Source organism: Pseudophryne corroboree, chromosome 1, assembly GCF_028390025.1.
Source record: "Pseudophryne corroboree isolate aPseCor3 chromosome 1, aPseCor3.hap2, whole genome shotgun sequence".
Lineage (NCBI taxonomy): Eukaryota > Metazoa > Chordata > Amphibia > Anura > Myobatrachidae > Pseudophryne > Pseudophryne corroboree.
This window is the reverse complement of record NC_086444.1, coordinates 1,126,049,811-1,126,071,634: the sequence shown is the minus strand read 5'-3', so window position 1 is coordinate 1,126,071,634 and position 21,824 is coordinate 1,126,049,811. Positions and strand designations below refer to the sequence as shown.

The window sequence follows — 21,824 nt, the reverse complement described above, 5'->3', positions numbered from 1 at the left end:
AACTTTCATGAATACTTTAAAAAGTACCCCTATCTTCACTATTGCATGTTATCCTATGTTCTGGAGCCTTCTCTTGTCTGATGATCATTATTAAACACTGACCTCCACACTTATTTCTGATTTATTTATTTGCCCTATGCTGCTATTTCTCCTATACAAACACATAGCTGAGCAGATGACAATCTAAACACTTTGTCACTATTTTTTTTTTATACTATTTATTTTTTTTAAACAGTACATGACGGAAAGATCCACCGATCATAAAATGTAGGCTACACACAACCCTATAAAGGGGAGTCCTGGAAATACGGACAATCCCACACTATAAAAGAACAATGGCATGCAGTAAATTGTACATTTTCCTATAGTATAAAACAATAAGAAACAAAAAATAAAACCGTAATCTACTGGCAGATAGTAACTAAAGATAAAGAAAACCAAAGAAGATAAGAATTGACTCAAAAAGCAGTAAAGGATAGGGGAAGCAGAAGAGGAGATGAGAAAAGGATAGAATATAACAAAGTTATCTGGTGAACCCTTACCATACTGTAGAGGTGAGGCATGGAAAGTAAACCAAAGGTTCCATACCTGCTGGTATGACGAACCAAAGTATTATGCAAAAGTGATTGGTAATATATTCCAAAGAGGAAACGTACCATAGCCTGCTGACTAGAGAGCTTGTGGTGGAAGGTTGAGGAGATTTTCAGTGCTTGGCTATTAGGAGTTTAGAAGCATTACACAGGGGTTAAAGTGAGCAGGAACGGGGCAGAACTGCGTACCATCAGTTCCATTTGGAGTTCCATTTGGAACCAATTCCGCCTCCTCTGGCCCACCTAACCCAGGATGTTAGCCCGGCATCGCAGGGAAATGCCAGACACCCGCTGAGATTTTGTTACCAGCAAGTGCCACTGCTGAAGTCTGGCTTCCATGTCTCGTAGTGTGCACTATGGGAGAGATGTCATGACATCTCTCCCATAGCTCCGAGGAGCATAAGCCAGGCGGACTGCAACAGTCAGATGTAGGAGTGGGACTTAAGGTAAGTATTGTGTTTTTTTTTTTGTGTAAGGGGCATTATTAATATGGGGCTTTACCACTGGGACAATACTAATGAGGATACTTCTAATGTGGGCACTACTACAGGGAGCATTATCACTGGGAGCATTATCACTGGGGACACTACTACAGGTGGCATTACTACTGGGGGAATTTTTACTGGGGGCACTACTAATGGGGGCATTGCATAAGGGGCACCACTACTGGGGGGACTGCATAAGGGGCAACACTACTGGGGGGACTGCATAAGGGGCACTGCCACTATGGGCTCTGCATAAGGAGCACTACAACTGTGGGCATTGCATAAGGGGCACTACCACTACAGTGGGCATTGCATAAGGGTCACTAACACTATAGTGGGCATTGCATAAGTGGCACTACTGTGTGGCCATTATGTGTACTAGGGCACTCCTACTGTGGGCATTGTGTAAAAGGGGCACTGCTGTGTGTCATAACATGAATAAGGGACACTACTATGTGGTGTAATGTGAATCAGGGGCACTATGTGCGGTGTCATGTGAATAAGATTGTACTACTGTGTGGCATAATTTGGATTGGGTATACTATTGTGTGACCATGCCCCATTATTTTTGAGACCATGAATCTTAATTTTTTAGATCATTCCCCCTTTTTTTGATACCATCCCCCTTTTTATTGCACGTGCCTGTGGCGAGCGCAGTTCTTTTGTTGAATGAACACGAGGGATTGAGTTCCACAAACAGCCGTTCCGATGAAAATGATGGTGGTGGTGTGGGTGCATATGCAGTCATGCTGCGTATGCAGAGTGCATGTGCTATTCCCTTGCCAGCTATGCAATTAGATTGCGATCGCAATGCTGGCCGGGACTTGGCATGCTGGGCGGCCCCCATAATGCAATCACAAGCAGTAGCAGATTCTGGGGGAGATGTACTAAGCAGTGAAAAGTGTGGAGAACTGAGCCAGTGAAAAGTTGCCCAAGGCATCCAATCAGCATTGAAGTAACATTTACAATTTGCAGATTATAAAATTATACATAGCAGCTGATTGGTTGCCATGGGCAAAGTCTGCACTCGCTCACTTCTCCACTCTTATCACTGCTTAGTACAACTCCCCCTCTGCTATACTGAATCTGAATAGGGTCCATGAGCAGCTTCCAGCTGTCAGATTTGAGCAGTCAAGGATGACACTATGGAAAGCTGAGATTTCACTTTGTCATTATTAATGTATGCCTTAGATGTGATTTTTAGCCTTACCAGCAACCCAGGGTGCACCCCGCTCTCAGAACTGCATACACCTGTTTAGTTTTACAAGCAGAATGCAGGAAAATTTCCCAAAACAGTACAGGGAAAACATACAGGGGGAAAAAAAAACCCCGAAAGGAAAGCTCCTACTTACATTACTAATGAACTGAAAACACTACAACACAACCTGGAGAGCTCGTTACAAATTCAGTCACAAATTGTACACAAGTTGTTAGATAATTAGTGTTCCACAGAGGACAAGTGTGCTTGATGTGGAGAGAAGAAAAATAGCTTTTATTTTTTTTTCATCGTTGCACGCTTCATTGAATTGTCCTATCGACGGCAAAATGGAGAGAAGACGATGACAGGAAGAAAATAAATTGCATTGTCAAGTAGAGAACACCAGACAAAAGAGAAGAGGAGGTAAAAAAGAGAAATACAGGTAATAAGAGTAAATTATGATCATTCTTTGGTACTGGTGTTTAGTCAGACAGGAGGACGGCCACTGTGTTTTAGCTGCTGAGAATGAAGCTGATATTTTATTCATTTTTTTTTTTCCAGCAGCAACATCAAGGGGGAATATGATGGTGACTGACACTCACTTTTCATGGGGGAATAAAAGGGTCTTGTGACTCCTGACACATGGATTGAGCATGAAACTAGTGTATGCAGCACTGAAACTGCATATATAAGATCAAAGCTGCCATATACAAATTGAGTGTGTATTAATTATTTTTTCAATATATTTTTCAAAGTAAAAATGTAATGTGTAGAGAGCCGTATTAGCGATTTCCATATACATGTAAGAGAACAAGGTTTGCATGCCTGTCATTATCTTTGAACATAGAAGAGTTACATTAATTTGGTTTTCACCAGGTATGCTGTTCTGTAGCTTAATGGATAGGAAATAGTTGCTTATGAATTACAGTAGAGGCTAGGGGGAGGGGTAGACAGAATGAAAGGTAGACAGCGCTGAATAGAATAATTTTTTTCCTATGTTGTAGCATGACGAGTCCACAAGAGCAGAGTGTGGATAGAGAAGTATCACTGGGCACCATGGTGATTGCACTCCTGAACTGGCTATAGGGCAGTGATGTGGAACCTTTGGCACGCCAGCTGTTGTTGAACTACACATCCCAGCATGCCCTGCTACAGTTTAAGCATGACCAAATAGCAAAACTGTAGCAGGTGATGCTGGGATGTGTAGTTCAACAACAGCTGGAGTGCCAAAGGTTCCCCATCACTGCTATAGGGGCTTATTCAGGTTTATTAGCAAACTAAAATAAAAGTTAGCAATTGGGCAAGACCATGTTGCACTACAGATGGGGCAAATGTAACGTGCATTGAGAGTTAGATTTGGGTGGGTTACGTTGCTTCTGTGCAGCGTAAATACTGGCTGCTTAATTTCTACACTGCAATTTAGATTTCAGTTTAAACACACCCCACCCAAATCTAATTCTATCTGCACATGTTATATCTGCCACAACTGCACTGCACATGGTTTTGCCCAATTGCTAACAAACCTGAATAAGTCCCATAGTTCTGTCTCTGAAGACACATTAAATGCAAGGCCACTAATATAGGAGCCAATAGGGATTAGTTCTAATGCACTTTTTCTCACTGAAACAAAATCCAGTTTGCAGCTGTTGGATCATTGTATAAAGCATTTCACAATTTCCCAACGAAGAAATTGGGACAGATTTGCAGCACTCTGATCTAGAGGTCAATGACCCCAAGGTGTAGATTTACTAAAGTTTTAAAAATGAAAAGTGGAGGCGTTGCCCATAGCAACCAATCAGATGTTAGCTATTATTTCTCTACTGCATTCTAGAAAATGAGAGACAAGAGTTGGGGTCTGCATACATAACCTATTGTAATGAAGGGCCCCACAATTCTAGGGGCCTTCGGAAGAAGCAGGTGGCGGTCTAATTGAATTCCTCCCTATGTGAGAGCCACAAATCCCTTTCACCAATTTTGTTTGATAACTAAAGCTTGTGTACTATGACTATCATTGCTTATTATTTTGCTGGCTTATAATGTTGTTTAAATACGGTGTAGAGGAAGTTAGTTTACAGAACAGCTCCCCCTACAGTTCAATCTCTGCTGTTTGTTAGCTGCAGGCTTACAGTAGCTACCATTAGGTCTGTCTGCAATTAGCCCAACCGTAACATGACAGCCATGCGCTCTGAGCCGCCGCAGCCCCTTCATCCTATAATTCCCCATCTGCCCAATCCTCCTGAGTGCTTTACCGCTGCCTTCCACCCATAACAAATATCCTGACCGCTGGGAGGAAGAGTGTGCCCATTCTGAGGCCGCTCCCCCGCTCCCTTTCACAGCACTGTGCAAGATGTCATAACGTCTTCTCCCCCGGTGCAGGACACAGGAGCTGAAAAACGGAAGAGAGCAGGCATCGGCCATCGGGTAAACACTCAGGGCGGCTTCCACCCCCACAGCTTCCCGCCCTGTGTGCCTCACTACCCTACTTACGGCCCTGTTACTCGGGTAAAAGCCACAGCTCAGTTTAGACTGACCAGTGCTGTTTTCCTGCCACATCACAAAACGCACGCCCTTGGGCTCCATGCCAGTAGAAGAAGTGGCAGATGAGCGGTTAAGAAAAGCACACTTGCCAATTCTTCCTCAATGTCAGGGATACTCACTGAAGAGTCTAGCAATCTCCCAGCTTCCAGGGCAGGTGGGTACAACACTATTGATGAAACACTTGGATAAAGAATAAGAACGAAGTGTGTTACAATAAATTGTGCAGCACACTGATGGCTAGAGCTGCATGTACTGTTACTGCTTTGGGGCTTATTTGAAGTTGAATGTAAGTATAATTCCTCTCAGTCGGAGTAGTACATGACCTTTTCAGCTTCGTGGTCATAGGTGCTGCTTTCACAATCTCCCTGAAACATACTTGCCTACTCTCCCCGCAGCTGCGGGATGCTCCCGATTTTTGAGGTAGCCCCCCCCCCGCTAGTGATGCGGGCAGGATGGAGACACTCTCTCCCATATTTGCGGGTCCGTGGGGAGAGGAAGGGGTTTAAATTACGCGAATTGCGTAATTTTAGCCCCGCCCCCTTCCCACGGACCCACAAATCGCATAATTTTCCAGATGTGGGGGTGGAGCTTGATGATGTCACAGCCCGGCCCCACCCCCCGAAATCTCCTGCATCGGCTCCTCTCTGGGCTTCTCCCGGAGAGGAGTAATTGAAGGTAGGTAAGTATGCCCAAAATAGTTTTTCAAAAGCTGGCAAGAAAAGTGTAGATTCCTGAGACTGGAAAATTTGTGACATATGAACTCTATGACACCATCAGGGTTTACGGTGTAAGTATTCACAGGCGCCCAGGTGTTTATGGCACAGGTCTTCAACCTGTGGCCCTCCAGCTGATCTGGAATTACATATCCCAGCATGCCCTGCCACAGTTTTACTATTAAGGCATGCTAAAACAGAGGCAGGGCATGCTGGGATGTGTAGTTTCACAGCAGCTGGAGGGCCACAGGTTGAAGACCTATGGTTATGGTAAACAGCCGACAAATGGATTCTACAGGGCTAGGTGTCATGGAGAAATACGTCGCCACCACCCACCAGGCAAACAAAGGGTTACAAAGGCAAATCAGATCACTGACAAAGTAACAATTGTTTTGGCAAAAGCACGACACGCAAATAATAAAATCAAATTTATGAACACGTCAATGCAAAAAAGACACACAAACATTCTAAATAAATAGTTACCTAACTAACTGAGATGCCCGTCAGCAGTTAATAATTATAGAAATAATTGCACTTCTTCAAGCGGATGAAAGAAAAAAAAAAAGCCAAGGGCCATTTTAATCCTTGTCACATCTTATTCTTAATCAAAAATATGACATAGCAAATATGGCTCTTCTCTCTTTTTTCTTTCCTTCTGCCGCTTGTGAATGTCAAGTGAAAGAGAAAAGATAAATTGAGTCTATTTCATCAATCAGGGAGAGATCTTGAAGGATGCAAATGAAGGATGAAATGGGTAAACACGGCAGAGGCTAATGGCTGCCGGCACAGGAAGGACAGCTCATTTCTGTCCAGCCGACCAAACCCTTTATTCTATCTCATTTATTTATCTCTTTTATATATTTGCCCAGATCTGTGATTCTGTGACTCAGTGTATAACGCTGGGCGGGGACTGTAGTACACTATGTGATTCATCGTGGCTTGCGGCCACTATTCACGCCGTTGCAAGGAGCTACGCCCCCTTGACATTGCACGCCCTTTGGCCATGCAATATTGAACCACTAACACAATTATGATTGCAGGTAATACTCCACATAATACAAATATAGCACGGACTACGGGGTTCAGGGGGCGTAACTTGTTGCATAAAATACAAAGATTTTACGCACAACGGGCGTGCAGGGGTTAAGGGGGTATAGCCCCTTACGACGGTGTGAAGAGCGCCTGTAGGGCGCTATGAATCACCTAGTTTTTTTATAACTGCGCTACAAAGGTACAGAGCTGACTTTCAGCAATTACAAAGTACACAAAGTGAATACAGTAGGTGTTTGTCATGTGTGCAGTTGTTGGTGGCAATATATACATTCTTATCACATAATAGCCAATCCTCATGGGTTCAGCAATAGTCAGCATGGCATAGGTTGGCTGCAATATGCAATATACCATATAATAAAATAATAAACATTTGCAACAACAAAAGCTGCAACCAGCCTATGGGGCTAAGGGCCTGATATAGAGGAGGGTGCAATGCCAATGTTTATGTAGCTGAGCGATTATTTACTACTGTGCATTTGGAAATATTCCAGAAAACACCCACGGCGCATGCATTAACCTGAATGTACATAGAGATGACTGTTGCATACGAGTAACTTGCAATAGAGCTTGCAGCACACAACCATGGGTGTTCCCAGGCAGTGACTAGGAGGCACAGTCATCACTATGGGAGTGCGCACTGCACCCGGATGTCACTCTCAGAGGGGATGACAGCAACATGCTGGCTCCTCCACAATAACCAGGAATTGGATGCTGCACAGTAACATTATCTGCAGCTCCTGGCTCCTGTCGCTGAGAATGTGTTGGCAATGCAGCCAGCATCTCTGGGAATGCAAAACACGACTGGAGTTATGGCAAAGAGAGTATGCCATGAGATCATGCCCCTTCCCACAAGGCCACTCCCTTTTTTGGTCACATGTGCCCCACCCTGTGATGCCTCTCTGAGTGTTCACAAATTAGGCCATTTTATGGGAGTCTCATGGACATGTAACTAAACGTGTCTTTGTTCAGGGCTGTCTTTTGGTATGGGCTCAATGAGCAGTTGCTCAAGGACCCCGGGAGTATAAGGGCCCTAGGTTGATAGCTGAGGGTCCCTTTTTTCCCATAGGTACCAGATTTTTTTTAAATCAGCCCTGGGGAACTGGAGATATCCGATTTCAAAGCAGTGGTCCCCATTCAAGCCTAACTGCTCTTCCCAGCCAGATATCTCGGGTTCTGTCTGACTTAGAGTTTTTCTGATGGCATACTCCAAAAGCTGGAACTCTCCCCTTTTGGAGGACAGTGGCAGCTTGTCTCTACTATGTCCAGAACCAGAAATATCAGCCTTCCAAGCTGCTAGCCCCTGCTCCAGCTCCACATGCCAGGTATGAAGTTATATATTTTCATTGGCGGATTGCTCTGGCTCCTGAACTCTGATCCCCAAGTCCCCAGTACTTCCTGAAAGGTGTTTTTTTTTCCTATTGAAAGCTAAGAAATCCATTAACCGGAGATATCTGCAGTCAAGCAGGCTGCCCTCCCACTGGAAAATGATGACTATTAAGCCCACTCCACTATGCACACCCCACCTGCATATTAAACACCCCCTACCACCCTTGAAGTCATGTACTGAGGCCTCTTCATTCAGCTCAATGCCCCCTTCTACAGTTTAGTGTTCTCCCTCCTGCCCCATCTCCCTCCATCTACATGCTGAGTGGACCCCCCCCACCGCTAACAGGATTGTCAAATCTGTCGCACCCCTACCGCTGGAGGATGGGTGAGGGCAGGGGTGGATCCAGAAAAAAATTACAGGGGGGCACCATGACAGAGGAAATGAGGGGGAGGTACTTTAGAGTGCACATAGGACGCACGTGCTCCAGAAAAGTGGGTGTGGCCTTGCAACATAGGTGTGACTTCAAAGAGAGTGCCATATCCATGAGGCAGTGGGTGACGCCACAGAATGTGACATGGGGAGGTTGTTCGTGACATAGTGGATGACGGGGAGAGATATTGGGTGACAGGGAGAGGCAGGCAGGAGGGAGAAGTGATGGGGAGAAACAGTGGGAGACAGAAAGGCAGTGGGTGACAGGGAGAATGTGACGGGGAGAGGCAGTGGGTGATGTCAGGCAGAGAGTAAAAGGCAATGGGTGACAGGAGAGAAAAGTGATGAGGAGAGATAGTTGGAGACAGAAAGGCAGTAGGTGACAGGCAGTGGGATCTATATATGGGACACCGGTCTAGATGGGAATGGGGCAGAGAGATGGTGGTGGGAGGGGGAAACACTAGGCTGTAGAAGGGGGTACACTGGGCTGAATGAAGGGATGTTCTTGCTGAGGGGCAGTGAGATGGGGGCATGGGGCTGTGAGAGGGGAGACACTGGGCAGGCAGGGTGGTAGATACTAGGATAAGGGAGTTAGTGAGATGGTGGGGGACACTGGGCTGGATTGGGGGGCCCAGGGCACTATGAATGGGGAGGCACTTGGCAGGATGGGAAGGGGGCAGTGAAAGGGCTAACACTGGGCTGGTGAGGAGGGATCAGTATGTCTAGACTCACTGGGAGGTTCTAGATGGGAGAGCAGGGAGATGGGAACAGTGGGCTGGTTGGGGAGGGAAGGGGAAACATTGGGATGACAGGGTGGGAGATACTGGGGCTGGGGGCAGTAATGGTGGGGGCACCAGGCTGGAGAAGGGGGCAGACACAGAGAGCACTGGTCTGCTGCTGTTTCTGTCTGGCCCTGCACATGCGGGTGCCGCACCGCACACTCACTCAGTAGCCCTTCCCCAGTGTCCCTGCACCCTACCTGCTTCCTTGGTCCCCAGCTCAGCTCAATCACCCCTGCACTGCCAACTCTGTGCAGGGATCTGTCTCCTGGTGGCGGGTCCGGCTTGCTACATCACTCCGCCGAGTGATTTGTCTAACAGGCGGCATTGGCGGCTCTCACTCCCCCACTCCCCCGCAATCATTGTTCTGCATAGCCCCTCCTCCCCCGTGGACTAGTGCAGCAAGGGCGAGGGTGACACTAAAGTCCGGATTAAGCACAGCCCGCAAATCAGAATGCAGGAGGCGGAGCTGGGCTGATCGTTCATAGCTAAGCTGCTACAGGAAGGAGGGACTGACAGCCGACAGCCTCATCTTGATATGTGCAGTGCAGCATTGAAAAAAAGCACCTCCTAAATGACACGGGGGGCACGTGCCTTGGTGGTCCCCCCCTGAATCCGCGTATGGGTAACGGCCCCAGTGCATTGTTAAGATGGCCCTGCCTGTTTTCCCAGACGCAGATCCACAGCCACAGAGGCTGGTGCAAATATCAAATCCTCTGTCCAGGAAGAAACTCCCTGGAGTTGTCCTGTCTCTAAAACCCTTTTTATCATTTCACTAAGATCACTCCAGAAAATAAAGTCGTGCCTTGGCAATGCTGCGGAAATCTCGTCGACAGTGCACCTAAGGCAGGTGTTGAATGCCCTCAGAAAGCTGTTCCATCTCGCTCTACAAGTATGCTTTGGTAGACAATCAGTGCCCTTCCTGTAAAACTGTAGGGAATACTAAACGCCCCTTTTGAGGTTGTGTGATTTCAGACTGTCCCCCAATACTAGGAAGTGAAACCCCCAAACGGGACGAGTCACTAGTAAATGCATAGACTGCATTATAATGATTACTGGCCTAGCCCACAAAACCATAGCTCCAACAGTTCAGGGGACACATCCAAATTTTGATTTGATGCAGATGACACGAATAAAGCATTTAGGATGTTTTCATTGTAAAGTGAAGAATAATGTGTACTTGTCACTTCTCGTAAGAGTTACCATGACAACAGATAAACTGAATATGTACCTGTGTCTGAGAAACATCACATTAGTAGTGGCATACTGTACCTTTCTCCGCTCTCTTGGTGTCTTGTTTTTCTAGTAGAAGGTATCGTGGACTTTCTGGGAAGAACGGTAATATGGCTATTTGTATAACTGAAGGGATCAGAATAAATCCAAACAAGCAGGGCCACCTGGACTCCTGAAACATGGAAAAGGCAGGGTTACCCAACGAGCGGACAGCAATAATTTATTTCTCTGCTGCTAACAGGAAAAATAAGTCTGAAATATCCCCTGTGACCGGAGACATTGCGCATTGCACTCTACAATCCTCCAACAATCAACTCAAGGCTTTCCTGTCTACTCAAGCATTTCCCTTTAGTATCTCCTTGCTTTTCTGTTCTTCATTGTTTCTCAACTGTATTATGGACCCAATTCAGAGCTGATCGCTGTTGTGCGAAATCGCACAGAGGACGATTATCGAATGGTTGCGCATGTGTATGCACCGCAATGCACAGGTGTCAGCCCAAACAGCGACAAAATGCGCGGAAATTTTGATCGCTTGGCGTATGCAAGGTGATTGACAGGAAGAGGCCGCTTGTGGGTGGTAACTGGCCGTTTTCTGGGAGTGTCAGGGAAAACGCAGGCGTTCCCAGGTGTTTTCAGGGCGGGTGTGTGAAGTCAGCTACAGACCTGATCAGTCTGTAGGAGTAAGTCCTGGGCTACGTACAAACTGGAAAAACCATTAGATGGTGAGAGTTTGCAGATGTCCGCTGTCTGGCGATGTTTTCAGACGGAGTATGCATACATTCGCACACTTGCACGGGGCGGGTTTTCACTCTATGGGCGCAGGCTATCTGATCGCTAATGGTGAAGCCTAGCATTGCAGGAGGCTAAAGACTGCTGAGCAAGGGTAATCGTATGAGCGCCACCTAGTGCCGCCTGTAGCCCTTGTACAGTGTTGTCCTCATAACACATGCCCAGACTTCTGCGTCACTTAGTCCAGGTATCCTCTCCGAATCATAACAACCACATAGTATTGTCCCTTATTCATGGTATGATACACATTTGTGCCCCTTATACACAAAGCCCACAGTAGTAGCACCCCAAATACACATAATACGCACAGCAGTAGTGCGCCTTATACAATGCCCCCAGTAGTAGTGCCCCTGTAGTTGTAGTGCCCACAGTGCTTATGTAGAGCCCATAGTATTGGTGCCCCTTATACAGTGCCCACAGTAGTAGTGCCCCTTATGTCCCCAGGAGTGATGCCCCTTAAAAAGTGTCCCCTATGTAATGTCCCCAGTAGTTATGCCCCCACTAGATATGCCCCCAGTAGATATGTCCTCTGTAGTTATACCCCCTGTTGATATGCCCACAGTTGGTCTGCCCCCAGTAGTTTTGCATCCCAGTAGATATGCCCCCAGTTGGTTTGCCCCCAGTAAATATTCCCAGAGTAGTTTTGCACCCCAGTTGATATGCCCCAAGTAGTTTTGCACTCCAGATGCTTTGCCCCCCAGTAGATATGCCCCCAGTAGTTTTGCACCCCAGTAGATATGCCCCCAGTTGGTTTTACCCCAGTAGATATGCCCCCAGTAGTTTTGCACTCCAGTAGATATGCCCCCAGTTGGTTTTCCCCCAGTAGCTATGCCCCAGTAGTTTTGTACAGCAGTAGATATGCCCCCAGTAGTTTTGCACTCCAGTACATATGCCCCCAGTTGGTTTTCCCCCAGTAGATATGCCCCAGTATTTTTGTACAGCAGTAGATATGCCCCCAGTTGGTTTGCACCCCAGTACATATGCCCCCAGTTGGTTTGCACCCAAGTACATATGCCCCCAGTTGGTTTGCACCCCAGTAGATATGCCCCCATTTGGTTTGCACCCCAGTAGATATGCCTCCAGTAGTTTTGAACCACAGTAGATATGCCCCCAGGTTGTTTGCCCCCAGTTGGTCCCCCTGCCCCCTTAGTAGCGCCCCTTACACACACACACAGTAAAAAAAAAACCACAGTACTAATTTGCCCCGCTCCTGCTTCTGGACCGCTGCCCTCCGCCTGGCGACCGCTCCTCGGAACTATGGCAGAGATATCATGATGTCTCTCCCATAGTGCACTCTGCAGGACTCGGTGCTCAGCTGTGAGCCCCCGCCTCCAGCTGCTGCTGAGAGGAAGGAGCCGGACGCTCACTGGTAACACAATCTCAGCGGGTGCCCGGCATCTCCCTGGGTTAGGTGAGCTGGAGGAGGCGGAACTGCGTTCCTGCTCCACATAGAACTGACGGAACACAGTTCTGCCCTGTTCCTGCTCACTTTAACCTCTCCATAGAATACATACAGCACATACACAGATGCTGAGAGAGATAGTGATTAATACTGAACACTAAACAAACTGACCAATATAAATGATGGTATAAATCTGACTACATTAATGCAGAGTAAGAGTAGAGAATTACAATAAGAGTACGTAACAAGAAAATGGGTAACAATTATGTAATTGTGCGCAAATATACAGAATAAGAACAGACTATAAATGGCCATCACTAGTACCAGCATTTACACTTTACACTGTACCACACACTGGCTACACATGACAGAGAATATATGGTTCTATTCCGTACATACTCCCCTTTTGTACCCAGCTGACGACCAGAAACGCTTATTTCTCTGACACAGAGAAACATTCAAGAGTGTCTGTCTCTGTTAGTTTGGAGAGAGATGTATAGATTGCTACAGGGGGGGCTGGGATCTGGAAACGCCTCTGGAATACACACGAACCCTTACCGAGCTCGCTTCACTACAAATAGGGGAGGTCTGGAACCGTCAGGGGGTACAGTCACTTGGAAATCTATATCATATGGGCATAATCAAGTCTTTTCAACAACTCCAGGAGGATTACAATATTCCTACCTTTTATTTCTATCAATTTGCAGCTTCCCCCCCTTCTGTTCAGGGACTCTCCAGTTCGTGAATTATTTTCTAATATTCAAAACTGTACTATTTCAGTAATTTACTCGGCTCTGCTTCGTGCCTATCATGATGTAGCCCTTCCATCTTAAATCTAAATGGGAGGTTGATTTAGGGCCCATGTCAGATGAAATTTGGGAAGATGAATTGGGTGCCTCCAGACTGGCAACCACAACAGTCAGATATCAACAGGTGCATCTTTTTGTTTTTTTACACAGAATCTATATCAATACAGAGAGGTTAATGAGGTTTGGAGGAAGAACGGACTCTAGGTGTCCAAAGCGTACTCTGTCTGAGGGCACCTTTTGGCACATGCTCTGGTCCTGTCGAGTGGTACAGTCATTTTGCCAGGATATACTTAAGATTATGGTTTCTACTGGAATACCTGCAGATGCATTGTCCCCTCTTGTATGTATCTTGGCGGTGATAGATGAGGAGTTGCTGGATGCCCCCTCCAGATGATATACTATCAACCTGTGTGCTCTTGCAAATGTTTCAGTGGCCCGCTCCTGGATGGCCTCTACTGGCCCTGATATTAATTCATGGATTGCCCTCATAAATTCTACAGTGGCACATGAAAAATTTGTGTACATGTCAAGAAAAGCCATCAATACATTTTTATAAGATATGGGATAGATGGCTGTCTTCACCTTATGCTAGGGGTGCTAACATCAATATAACTCAAGTTGCTAGATCTAATACTTGATAGTATGTTATTGGAATAAACATTACAGCTAGGATATTACTATAAATGTACAGCATATTATTTCTATGGTATCATTTTCAATTAATGTCGCCAAACACCAATGTTATTTCTTTTTCTTTAAATCTTGGAATATGTGTATACCCTAACAATAGTTCAATATGCTATTGCGTGTTTATTATATAGGGTATCATTGTTGATAATGTCTTTGAATGTAATGCTTTAATGTTTTGGTTTTTTGTACTAAAATTTTGTTTTAAGTAACAATAAAAATTATTGAATTTAAAAAAAAAGAGTGTCTGACAGGACCGAGAGCTGCATAGAACATATCTTTGCTATAAGCAAACTAACAATGACCTGCGAACAAGGACAATCAGCCACCAGCCGCAATAATTTTATTAACATGTACTCGTACATCCCTGGGGGAGGGGGGGGGGTGATGTATCAAACAGTGAAAAGAGTGGATCATTGGAAAAATTGGCATTAATAACCAATCGGCTTTGAGGTAGCGTTTATCAAGTACTTTCTATAAAATGATAGTTAGAAGCAGATTGGTTGCTATTGGCAACTTATCCACTCTTTTCACTGCTTGATACATCACCCCCAATATTTCACAAGAAGAAAAAAGGCAGCATGGCCACCTCACATGGGGGTAGTGACTGTGACATGATAGGGTTTGTTTAGCACTTCTGTGGCAATAGGGTATCATCTCTGTGTAGAATAAGTGGGCACTACATACAAGAAAATATAAATGACAATGTATTAACGTCTCACTGGTCCAGCCAATTGCTAGGCAACCAGGACTGTCTGCATCCACACTGCCTGTTGGTCCCGGCTGTATGCTTCCTTTGTTTGTGCAGCCATTCAGCTGCAGTGTAATTAATTACAAGGAGTCTGTCTCCATTCTGGAGTTCTGATTGGCTCCCTGAACAGTTACAGGGATCTAATGCATTGCTGGTTATAGCTTTTACCCTAAATGAAGCATCCTGCCCTGCTGCTGTTTGTCCTGTGTAAACTCAGCCAGATTCTGCTTGCTAATATCCAGCACCTTGCTTCTGCCTTTGGATATTTCAGTCTGTCCCCAGCCCCTGCTCTGACTTGTGCCTGTCTTGTCTCTCTACTCTTGTCTACTCTTTATTTCTGGACCTGGGTTTCAGCTTACTAGACTCCTTACCTTGCTTACAGCTAATACTTTTAACAGTTTATTTGCCTACAGCCTCCGAATTAATGTCTGTTTCCCACCTCAGCCCATTCCTTGTGTGCTCACGTAGTTTCTACACCGACTGCCTTGTCCTATACAGTACATAAGTCCTGGCAGCATCCAAGTACCGAAAGAACTTCTTTCGGCTGTTATAGGTGAAGCTCCTCAAAGTCGGACATTGGGAGTTGTGTGGTTATCTAGGTGTGCCCTAACAATGGAGCCTCAGGACTGTGGCCCACTTGCATATATACAATGGGTACAGTGCCAAAATAAATAAAATATACACAGATGTGAAACCAGAGCTTAGGGAGGGGTCTACTACTGTGTTCTGCCTTCACTATGATGTTTTTTTAACCAAATTCAGACAGACAGCATAACCACCTCTACTTTTCAATAATCCCAAACAGATGTGACGATCTGAAGAATGGTATTTATTATGCAATAGAGGAAACTGGTAAAACTGTAAAAATACAAATAATGAAATTCAATTACAATATGCAAAGGTAGGATGCAATGCAAACATAACATGCAAGATGTGGAAACATGAACTAACTGCTGTATGCAAACATAAAAATTACCCAGAATACCCTGAGAACCTGCTATGGTGAGCTGTGAGGTTCACAATTAAGCTACAGTACTAGATGATGCTGATAACATAAATGACTGTATACAGAAGCAAGATGTATGTGCTGAAGGCATGAAACACAGAAATAAGAGATAGATAGATATAGTGTGTGTGTGTGTGTGTGTGTGTGTGTGTGTATACAGTATATATGTATGTGTGTGTGTATATATATGTATACCCCCTTGGGGAACCAATTTCACGTAAGATTTAATCGAATTAATGAATTTTCAAAACTAGTGTATCCTTCTCCACCCCTTTCTAAAGGGAGTTTATTAAATTAAAACTTCTCACACCTGGTATGAGCAAGTTCTCTGTCTCAAGAATCATATTCCTCTAATTTACCAGGTTACACACGCATATGAAATTGTGGTAGACCTGTGTATTTGAACTTGTTATCCAAATCCCTGAATCATAAGGTATGTGTTTCAATCTACTAGCACATTAACCAATTTATATAAAGGCTGTTACGTTATATATCTCTAATTAGTGAATATTAATAATTTTTGTTAGGTCACATACCTATTTGAACTTGCGTTCAGGCCTGTGCGTTTGAACTTGTTATTCAAGCACTTCACGATAAGGTATGTGTTCAATGTACAGATATATTAATTTATTTGTTATTATTGAGCCCAGTGTTATGCAGAATATGTTATTAATTGTTGTTAGTACTAAAAACGTATATTTCCCCAATTAGGCTTAATCTAACTTTCACCTGTGTACCCCACCGGTGTGTGGATTTTTCAAGTATCCAGAATACGTAATTGCCATTTCATTGATGCACTAACAGTATTTATCAAGCACTAGAGGTATGCCATATGTAATTATTATGTTCTTGTGATGATGAACTCCTCTTTATGTGTCTATTTCTTTCTCTTTGGTATAATTGTGAATTCTTTGTTCTGAGATTGTATCACATAATTGTTTTCCATGGATATGTTAAGATCATCCTCCTTGTATGTTATAGCATATGTGTATGTATATTTTTTCCTCACATATTTATATATATATTTGTATATTTTGCCAATGTTTTAAGTTCTGTCTTGCATTTTTCCTCGTTTATTGACATGTTCCTTCATATTATTGTTTTAATCAGGATAAGATTCTGATATAAATATTTTATATATATTTTTAGACATACCCCTGATGAAGTCTTAGAGTAAGACGAAACGCGTTGGGTTATTTGTTCATAAACATCAAATCTCCGAATTGTCAAAGGAGAAGGAGGAATCTATCAAAGTTATTTCAACTGGTCCTCTGTACTATATGGTGTTATCTGCAAGAAGAGATACTATGCCGTTTTGTATCATTGCTTTTATGTTGTAATAAATTTTACATGGAACATGTTAAATGTGGTTTTATGCTCACGAATTAGGAGTAAATATCTTAGGGAGACTGCTGTTTTTCCCCCATTGAATATTGGGTGGAAAAACAACCCAAGTGCGCCCATTCCTCTACTTGCACATATATATATATATATATATATTAGGGATGAGCGGGTGCGGTTCTCAGAGAACCGAACCGTACCGAACTTCACCATTCGAGTCTGGTTCCGAGCCAGGCTCGGGTTTTCCCACCTGACTCGGAAACCAGAACGAGGCTGTCAAAGTCGAAAAATATCCTGATACATATGCCTTGTACTAACCCCTCATGCACATGCCCGCTGCGCGTGCACACGCTCTGCCGTGCGTGCACATATCCACAATTTGCGTAAGATCGCTCCAGCGATCACGCACGTGGTATGCGCATTTACGGTAGAGTTTGTAAGCGTCTAGCGTGCGACTCGATCGTAGCATATTTAACCCATATAGTGTGTTTTGTAGTAAATATTCCACTAGACAATGTCAGCAAGTATGTTTAGTTTAAACTGTTCCTGGACAGAGAGATTCCTCTTTACATGATAGGAAGGGTCAGACAAAGGTTGAAAGGTGGTGTTTAGTATCCAGATGTAGGGTATTTTAAGAGTAACATTCCGATGCTAGTTAGGAAAGGATCGCTCGCTCCTGCGTATAGTTATGTGCAAAAGTAGTTTATGAACATATATTGTATTTGCTGTAAATTACACATGCGGCGGGAATCCTGAGGATACCTCCCACCTGAGCAGTTGGAGAAAGACACAGCCCACCTGTTCAAATCCACCTATGACCTTTGCTATAATGTGGAGACACATTCCTGTGTCCAATGAACAATGAGATTATAGGGATTGTATTGTGAATGTATGTTGTGTATATAAAGACCACCATTGCCTGGCCAGTCACTCACTCTCTCTGAAGGTTTTCTCTCTGAATGCTGAGGGCTGGATCCAGGACGCGCTTGCGAATCATCCCCACGTATGTATATTTCTCTGTAGCCATTTTGTTATCCATTTTGTTCGCCATTTGTTCTCATTGTGTTCTCATTCTGTTCGCTCTTGTTTGCGATCGTTCGCTATTGTTCATGTATATTCTGTTATTCTGTTTAGATTTCCCTGTTAGTTTGTAGTGTATAACTTGTATTGTGTTTCCCCTTTTTCTCTAAAACAATCCACGGCAGTGTTAGAACTGCTGCGGTTTTAAATCCAACCCAGGTCTTGTGTTTTCACTGTTTATTGCAAAGGGCTTTTCTTAGCGACTCAATTACTCAAACACCATACACCTTGTTAAGGTTTCTAATAGTTACATCATTACAGTACTTGGTTACTAAGGTTTAGAGTATAAGTATATTCTCACTGTGATTTATTAGCAAGTTTTAAAGGTTATCCACTGTGTGTGCGCCCGCTGTGTGTGATCCGTACACTCAGCGCGGCATGTGTATGCCAAGTGTGTACCACGTGCAGGACTCTGTACGCAAATAGCGTACAAAGTGCGTAGCACGTGCACGTGGTCTAGCGGCCATAACGGCTCCACGGTATTAGTACATAGCTTCATGTTTAAAGGTAATAATTGACATTATCAATTGAGGGCTCGTCCGGTCCTCCTCATATCTGCAGCCTAGCAGGACAAGGCAGACTTTTATCTATCAGCAAAGGGCGGGAAGGTAGTATCCCTGTTAGCCGTTTGGTGGTCGGGGATACAGTAGTACAGTAGTGCTGATTAGATAAGCGTCTGCTCCGCTTGGTTTGTAGGGATGCTGGTGGGATCTGGATCTGAAAGGTAAGAACGTAAAACTATTGTCTTTTAAATCTGTTTAAATTTCTTTGTTTTCAACTGCGCACGCAACACACGCAACACACGCACGCATTTGTATTTTATCTGTGTATTTTCGCATATCTACCTTTCTGTTTGCCATTAGCATTGATAACGTGCTGAGAAATTTGTTGCTATTTCGTTAAAAGTAAAAAGTAATATTTAAGGGAGTAATTGTAAAGCACACACGCAGCCTGACCCAGTTATAAAGGCTTATACAGGAGATACTGTGTGGTGCGCTTGGTAAGCGATTATAGTTACATATCGTTTACATTTATAGAAGCGTGTTATTTGTATTGCTGCGGACGCATCCGGCCTGTGTACTCGTGTCTCGGACCACGTGCGAGATTGCGTACGCAACGCAGAGGCCTACACACGTGGCGTGTTTACGCAACGTGCGTACAGATACGCCCACTAAATACAAATCACACGATAACATTGTTTTAGTTTAAGGGATACGGTAGCCACGCGATAATAGCACAAATTTGTTCAGTTTCCAAAATTTTAGTTTAAAAGATCCTTCTCTTGTTGCATCACCTCTGGGATTAGCCTGTTTCAACTAAATGAAAGTAATTTTCTGTACAGAAAAATCAAAGTGTATATGAGTGAGCAGGAGTGAGTGTGAAAAATAAAGTTTTTTTGTGAACCCATAATTCGGGATCCCGTCGGAGACCACATCAGGTGAGTGGACACTTGGTGGCGTGGGAGTGGCTTTCTCACGTTAACATTGTATAAGGTATAAAGTAGAGATGAGCGCCTGAAATTTTTCGGGTTTTGTGTTTTGGTTTTGGGTTCGGTTCCGCGGCCGTGTTTTGGGTTCGAACGCGTTTTGGCAAAACCTCACCGAATTATTTTTGTCGGATTCGGGTGTGTTTTGGATTCGGGTGTTTTTTTCCAAAAACACTAAAAAACAGCTTAAATCATAGAATTTGGGGGTCATTTTGATCCCAAAGTATTATTAACCTCAAAAACCATAATTTACACTCATTTTCAGTCTATTCTGAATACCTCACACCTCACAATATTATTTTTAGTCCTAAAATTTGCACCGAGGTCGCTGTGTGAGTAAGATAAGCGACCCTAGTGGCCGACACAAACACCGGGCCCATCTAGGAGTGGCACTGCAGTGTCACGCAGGATGTCCCTTCCAAAAAACCCTCCCCAAACAGCACATGACGCAAAGAAAAAAAGAGGCGCAATGAGGTAGCTGTGTGAGTAAGATTAGCGACCCTAGTGGCCGACACAAACACCGGGCCCATCTAGGAGTGGCACTGCAGTGTCACGCAGGATGGCCCTTCCAAAAAACCCTCCCCAAACAGCACATGACGCAAAGAAAAAAAGAGGCGCAATGAGGTAGCTGACTGTGTGAGTAAGATTAGCGACCCTAGTGGCCGACACAAACACCGGGCACATCTAGGAGTGGCACTGCAGTGTCACGCAGGATGTCCCTTCCAAAAAACCCTCCCCAAACAGCACATGACGCAAAGAAAAAAAGAGGCGCAATGAGGTAGCTGTGTGAGTAAGATTAGCGACCCTAGTGGCCGACACAAACACCGGGCACATCTAGGAGTGGCACTGCAGTGTCACGCAGGATGTCCCTTCCAAAAAACCCTCCCCAAACAGCACATGACGCAAAGAAAAAAAGAGGCGCAATGAGGTAGCTGTGTGAGTAAGATTAGCGACCCTAGTGGCCGACACAAACACCGGGCCCATCTAGGAGTGGCACTGCAGTGTCACGCAGGATGTCCCTTCCAAAAAACCCTCCCCAATCAGCACATGATGCAAAGAAAAAGAAAAGAAAAAAGAGGTGCAAGATGGAATTATCCTTGGGCCCTCCCACCCACCCTTATGTTGTATAAACAAAACAGGACATGCACACTTTAACCAACCCATCATTTCAGTGACAGGGTCTGCCACACGACTGTGACTGATATGACGGGTTGGTTTGGACCCCCCCCAAGAAAGAAGCAATTAATCTCTCCTTGCACAAACTGGCTCTACAGAGGCAAGATGTCCACCTCATCTTCACCCTCCGATATATCACCGTGTACATCCCCCTCCTCACAGATTATCAATTCGTCCCCACTGGAATCCACCATCTCAGCTCCCTGTGTACTTTGTGGAGGCAATTGCTGCTGGTCAATGTCTCCGCGGAGGAATTGATTATAATTCATTTTAATGAACATCATCTTCTCCACATTTTCTGGATGTATCCTCGTACGCCGATTGCTGACAAGGTGAGCGGCGGCACTAAACACTCTTTCGGAGTACACACTTGTGGGAGGGCAACTTAGGTAGAATAAAGCCAGTTTGTGCAAGGGCCTCCAAATTGCCTCTTTTTCCTGCCAGTATAAGTACGGACTGTGTGACGTGCCTACTTGGATGCGGTCACTCATATAATCCTCCACCATTCTATCAATGTTGAGAGAATCATATGCAGTGACAGTAGACGACATGTCCGTAATCGTTGTCAGGTCCTTCAGTCCGGACCAGATGTCAGCATCAGCAGTCGCTCCAGACTGCCCTGCATCACCGCCAGCGGGTGGGCTCGGAATTCTGAGCCTTTTCCTCGCACCCCCAGTTGCGGGAGAATGTGAAGGAGGAGATGTTGACAGGTCGCGTTCCGCTTGACTTGACAATTTTGTCACCAGCAGGTCTTTCAACCCCAGCAGACCTGTGTCTGCCGGAAAGAGAGATCCAAGGTAGGCTTTAAATCTAGGATCGAGCACGGTGGCCAAAATGTAGTGCTCTGATTTCAACAGATTGACCACCCGTGAATCCTTGTTAAGCGAATTAAGGGCTGCATCCACAAGTCCCACATGCCTAGCGGAATCGCTCCGTGTTAGCTCCTTCTTCA

General features: G+C 44.7%; 1 protein-coding gene and 1 long non-coding RNA gene across 5 annotated transcripts in view; one reads left to right on the top strand and one right to left on the bottom strand.

The window, feature by feature from the left end:
- SLC2A9 (solute carrier family 2 member 9) overlaps positions 1–21,824 on the bottom strand; it is a 724,331-nt gene that overhangs the window by 480,576 nt on the left and 221,931 nt on the right. For all 4 annotated transcript variants that reach the window (XM_063923094.1, XM_063923104.1, XM_063923114.1 and 1 more), the window contains one exon: positions 10,385–10,517. In XM_063923094.1, coding sequence (XP_063779164.1) covers positions 10,385–10,517 — 133 coding nt within the window. The remainder of the gene's footprint in view (positions 1–10,384; positions 10,518–21,824) is intronic.
- Positions 2,404–16,613, top strand: LOC134927979 (uncharacterized). Its single transcript, XR_010177797.1, has 3 exons — positions 2,404–2,715; positions 16,317–16,387; positions 16,501–16,613. It is a non-coding gene; the product is annotated as an uncharacterized LOC134927979 (long non-coding RNA).